General features: G+C 38.0%; 1 protein-coding gene across 3 annotated transcripts in view; it reads right to left on the bottom strand.

Moving 5' to 3' along the window:
• Positions 1 to 521: 521 nt before the first annotated feature.
• Positions 522 to 6,000, bottom strand: part of LOC139711778 (CDC42 small effector protein 2-like) — a 40,918-nt gene continuing 35,439 nt past the window's right edge. For all 3 annotated transcript variants that reach the window (XM_071623630.1, XM_071623632.1, XM_071623631.1), the window contains exon 5: positions 522 to 5,542. In XM_071623630.1, the coding sequence (XP_071479731.1) occupies positions 5,517 to 5,542 (26 nt within the window). In that variant the 3' untranslated portion in view covers positions 522 to 5,516. The remainder of the gene's footprint in view (positions 5,543 to 6,000) is intronic.

Here is a 6,000-nt window from a genome sequence, read left to right as displayed (position 1 = left end):
ATAATCAACAACTTATGTTTCTTTCACTACAAAATTGAATGGCAAAATACTTTTTTTTTTTTTTTCATCACAACTGGTACATTGTACATCTGTAACAACATTCAGTGTTCTAAACCAAATGCTACAATGAAATATCACCAATATTCTCTACATACCTCACTCACAAACCTCATCCACTCTGTACATCTGTATTCAAATTTCCACAGATTCATATATTTCCCTTTTGCTACCATTCTAACTGCAATAAGTACACTTATAAATCATCACAAATGTACAAACATGATTACAGGATGTGTCATACATATTAAAATTCTTCATGTAGAGTTTTTTTCTTTTCATTTCTTATATACGTAGACCACATAATATAATATATATATATTTACATCAAGCAACAAGGATAAAAGGAAAGATCGATTCAAAAGAGTAAAAAATGGAAGAAATATTGAGATGTTGGAAAAATAGGAGTCTGAAAGAAGGAAAAAAAGTACAATAATGTGTAGAATAATTATTCATCACTTTTTTTTTTTTTAATCATCAGTAAAACCAATACCACTCTCCCTACAAATCAATATGTGCTATAAAAAGAAATAAGCCATGAAAACACTGATATGCTTTTGTGTACCGTATCTAGCGGGTTATTGAATAAGCAAACGAGCAGTGGAAAATCAGAACAGTGGGATAGCAGAAATACCTAGAATGTAAGCGGCATCTTTTCTCTTTGTAGGACTGTAAACATTTTGCGAAATAACAACTGAACATCAGGTGAAGGAACCGCTGATCTAAGGATGATGTTCCCCACTTTTCATAATCTGCTAATTTCTTGGGCGCTGAGAAATCTGCAGTGTATAACCCTTTGGCACAACTGCTGCACTTTCATGGACTTAAATCCAGTAACTTCAAGATTGATAGTGAGTCAAATTCTCATCTGAACCCAAACAGCTCCTTATTCACAATATCTGTATTATTCAGAAGTCTACATTAGACAAATGGGTCAGTCCAGGCCTCATAATAATTCTTTGTTCATCCATTTTCAAGCTGTGCCTTTTGACAAGAAATAAAATAGTATAGAAACTGATAATCAGAAATGAAAATGCTGAGATCATGCAAAAATCGTGGATAGTGACCCTTTGATTGACATATGAATCTACAGAAGCAGTATAAAAACCAGCTCACACCCCAAGCTAAATATACACTCAACTTCCTGAATTCCTTTAGAATTTGTAAATCACGGTGTTACGCAACAATCCTTTTGATACGAGGGGTGAGGTTATCAACCACTCCTGGAATAGAGCATGTTAGAAGACATCATGCAAAAATGACTCTTTTAGAGGGAAAACTCTCACCTCCGAGGAGGCAGATGAATTTCAAGGCAGAACTTCTCTAGATGAAAGTCATGCACAATTTTCATGAACAGGACCAAACATCAGATATTTCCTAGCATTTCCTAGCATTTCAGACTCGTGTATTGATATATCTTTATTTCTTATTTTCTCATCTGCTTTGGGACTGAGGGGGACCACCCACATCATAAGCTTCTGTGAATTATCAAATGCTTGGGCACTCACTGAGTTGCAATACAATACAACATTTCTCCTGTTACACAATGTCAGGCACAACAGTGTAGAAACAATCTGCCTGTTTGACGGCATAGGCCACTGTTAGAGTGTCATGTTCTCTGCGCATATATTTTTACAATGCCCTCATTTCCCTGCCTATTATGGAAATATTTGCCCACAGGAAGTGCCATTTAAGGACATTGAACACAGCCCTAAGCATTTTTCTAATTCTAGACAATTACATCATGCACAGCTCTTGACTGCAAGCGAGCGAAAACACCTTTAAGATGGCAGGGGATAAACCCAATGTACTTGCGAAGTCCGTGCCATTAACCTGATTGTAAAGATGATTTGGGATGGACATGAACATAATTTGCCCACTAAATCATACTCCTTGACTATTTTTCCTTATCGTTTCCTCTCCAGTAAGGGTACAAATCGAAACAAATAACTGGCAAAAACCATTCTGGCCTGGTGGTGACAATTTGTCCCTGCAGAACATCACTCAGATTGCAATGAAAAACAACCAACATTAGACTTTTTACTTTCCCACTAATCAATCAAGTTGCCTTTCCATTTCTGTCAAGCTTTTTTTCCTTAAAAGTTTTTTCCTTAAACTAATAAACATATTTTAAAAAAAGACGAAGCAAGGTGTAGATATCAAAACAAAAGCTGAGACTGTTGTTTGATTACAAAAAAATGAGAGAAAATAAAAGTAAACAGGATGTGAAAGAACAAAATATGTACATATAGAGTCCTCCTTTGTTTATTTCTACTACATATATGCAGAGGTGAAAATGTATAGTCCTTGAGAATTCCACGCAGAATAGTTTAAAAAGAAAAAAGACAACCACCAGTCGTGGAGATCGATAAACAAATAGACACTGGAACAACGACTTGCAATGCTTGATGCAATTTTACTTGCACTATTTCACACAGATTTCAAAATGACATCACACGTGCGTGACGACTGCGATCACGTCGTTCAAATTCATTTGCACAAAACTCGTCAGCTCCCTGTCCACAATCAGCGTAGGTCTCGATGCATTCCTGATCTCGAACACTCATCATTCATATAAAAAGTAAATAATTTCAATAGAAATCTCATGATAAAATTTGTTCTAGTTGTAACAAAAATAGTCAAATTGATTCCATCAGTCTAGAATCGAATCAAATCAAGCACTTGAAATCACATTGTTCCTTGCTCACTATCCTACTCAGTGGAAGCACTAAAAATACTGTTCCTTATTTGCTTTATAAATATTCACAAGAAAATCCATCATCATTCCGAAGAGATTCATATTGCATATACACATGCTCACGATTCTACACATGAAATAATTCAGAGACACAAAGAAGATACGAAGATATTTTGTTGCATTTTTACGCTGTATGAAACCACTCCACAAGGCTAAGATACCCACACACCACGCAGACACATCATTCCGACGGCTGCTTGCCACTTTTACAAAGACTACGCTCCTGATTACGATAGATGACAATGGTAAAATGGTAAAATGGTAAAAACTCCACTTGGCACATTTGTTTCTCTTCATTTTTATTCATTCTTCCAAAGGGAGCAAGCTGCATTCAGAAGCATGCCAAAGACAAACTGAAATCCATGACCATGCATTGCTGAGCTCGTTCACAGAACTCATCTCATCAACATTTATTCCTAGGCCTGGCGATAAACTTGCCAATGACCGTAAAGCTGGCTGATTTGAAGAGAAAAAGAGAGTGTTTGTTTCAAAAGCAAAGGAAGACACATTTCAGTGCCTCACAGCTGGAAGGGAAATTGTGGATGGTTGAATATCCCTTCCTATCGGGTCAATAGGAAATGGGTGGCTAATCAAGTTTAAACCACACTTTCTGATTTTGTTCTCCTTTCTACTATTTTTCTTTCTTTCTTTTTTTCCACGGGAGTTCAACTTTTGGGGATGTGAGCAATGGTCAAACGTCCCACACGAAACGACACTGGCATCCACTCTGAAAAGTACCATGTATTTTCACATGTCTTGAAAAGGTCGAAAGAACATATGAAATAATAGAACTCTACATGGCTGGGATGCAATATCTGACACTACCAATTTCATTGGGCCAACTTTGGCAGCCATGGGACAAGTTGCTTCATTTATTTATCAACCTATTGAAACCTTACCAGGGCCGGGTAAGCAGTTGCTGATGTAATTTCACTCCCATATCGACCACTAGTAGATGTTTGCTGTACCAGTCAAGTTTTATCAACTGACAGTTGGCCTATAATCTTAAACTGAGTCACGCTCAAAATTGTGTTTCTTTTTAAATATATACACAAAATTCTAGATATGTATTTCTGTGCCATGCACAGCCGCTACTCAGGAGACTGATCAATCTAATCAAAGAACTTGTTTTGGCTTGTTCAACCCCGGGACATTGCATGCAAACTACACAAATGGCATAACGAGGAAAGTGACAAGACAAAGTTTTGACTGGAAAATTCACAGCAAAATTAAACATCCACACAGAAATTTGTGTATACCATGTACTTTTGGATGTGACTTCAATTAAAAGCACATCCTCGTCTGCAATCAACAGTACGGAAGCCATACAGTAATTCAAGCAGCAGTAAAACAGCAGGGACATGTTCAAACTGCTGTGCGGCACTGAATAGGGTGTCTGTTACAGCGTGCCAGGGATATAGGAAATTGGGTCGATAAGCTAATCAAATTTCATTGAGTTAAAAAAGAAAGGCTGCCTACCATCCATCTGCATTTTAACGGAAGTCCCTTGTCCTAGGATTTTTTTTTCTTCCGTGCAGCCAAACGCTCTCACTAACATTACAACATATCACAGCCTCTATTCGATACTCCACAATCACATGCAAACATGGGGCCTCAGATTTATCTATTAAGATACATGATAGAATTTATGACACTGGTTTATACATACTGAATGCTTTTTAAAACATTCCCTTTGCTTCTTTTGCATTCCTTTTCTGCTCTGTTCTGTGTTTCAAAGCGATGCAATGCCCATTTCTAATTAATTATTAAAAGCATTTCTTCAAAGATTTATCTGTGGGGAGCACAAACACTGAATGGTCTACAAAATTTGTGCTACCACCAACTACTGCTCATGGGCTCCAATCATGTTGGCCATGTAGTACCTATTATAATTTCTACCACTGTCACCTTTTCATTCGACCATCCGCGACTCGCTGCGCAAGTCCCAGCATCAAGACAGTTGGCGATCCTCCCTCATCTCATGCTGGCGCTCGTGCTGGCTGAGTCTGCAAAATTTCGGTGATTTGCTGCTGGCGTGATTTCATGCTACCCTATTGCTCTCCTGACTCAGTTTGGCGTGCGAAGGAATCCAATGTTGTTGGAGCGACCCGCAAATGACTCAGTCCCATGTCCTCCTGTACCGTGTTGCAAACATCATGTTCTCCGTGCACAACAGCTCACGTTTACATGGTGCAATCCAGAAAAAAAAAAAGGACAAGAAAAAAAAATCCACGAAATTCCCATCTCGCAGTTGTGTCTGAACACGGCATCCGACATGTACGCTGAAAGCCCTTGGTTTCACTCACTGAGACATCGTGACCTTACGTAAGCCAAGTCCGCAGAACGATCTCCGCGGCCGACCTACGGAGGAGCTGTCATCGTCGACCACACCTTATTGATACACTTCATGGTATATTTACAAGAAGAAGGGACACACACATATATATATGATGATCTTTGCTGTTCGTCAAATCTAGTGATGTAAAACGCTGTAAACTAAAATGAAATGAAATCATGTCGACCTGCTGATGCGCACAATTACTCGGTATTGTTCTCTCTTCTATAACCGTGTGCCTTCCTCGCAGTTCTTGCTATTAATCTCTTATGCCATCCCGCAACGAAAATAAAAAAGACCAAAAAAGGAAAAAAAAAAGACTGTACAGGATGATATACAGGATGACCTTCTGACGGGGAGGTCACATCACTCTTCTGTCGTTGATGTATCTTCTGTTTGGAGAGAAAAAACAGAGAGACAGAAAGACAGATATACACCATTAGCATGTTTTATAGCAATGTTGACAGTCAGTATCAACTAAAATGGATGCTCTATATCAAATTTGTATCAAGATACATATATCTTTTGTATGTTTATTTCATGCCGAAACTCTCTACCACTATGAAAATGCTCTTTTTCTGCGTCACTTCATAACACATTCACATATAAATAAACAGTGTCAAAAGCAAAGTACGTAGACAACGAGATACATTTTGGGGAAAAAATGTAATATTGGTAGCTACAGAGCAACAGATGTGAGTGGCAATTTAAGCACATTGCTCAGAAGTGCTACCAACTATATTCATATCGCTGAATATTACAGGTTGGAAAATATGATAAGTACCATCAGGATTTGTCGGTCAAGCTAGTTTATCAATGAAGTTTCTTTAACACAAAATTCACACCCAAT

Source organism: Diadema antillarum, unplaced genomic scaffold, assembly GCF_040938485.1.
Source record: "Diadema antillarum isolate AM-2024a unplaced genomic scaffold, OU_Dant_1.0 seq00001702_RagTag, whole genome shotgun sequence".
NCBI classification, from domain to species: Eukaryota; Metazoa; Echinodermata; class Echinoidea; order Diadematoida; family Diadematidae; genus Diadema; species Diadema antillarum.
Note: the sequence above shows the minus strand (reverse complement) of the source record. Positions and strands in the feature narration are given on the sequence as shown.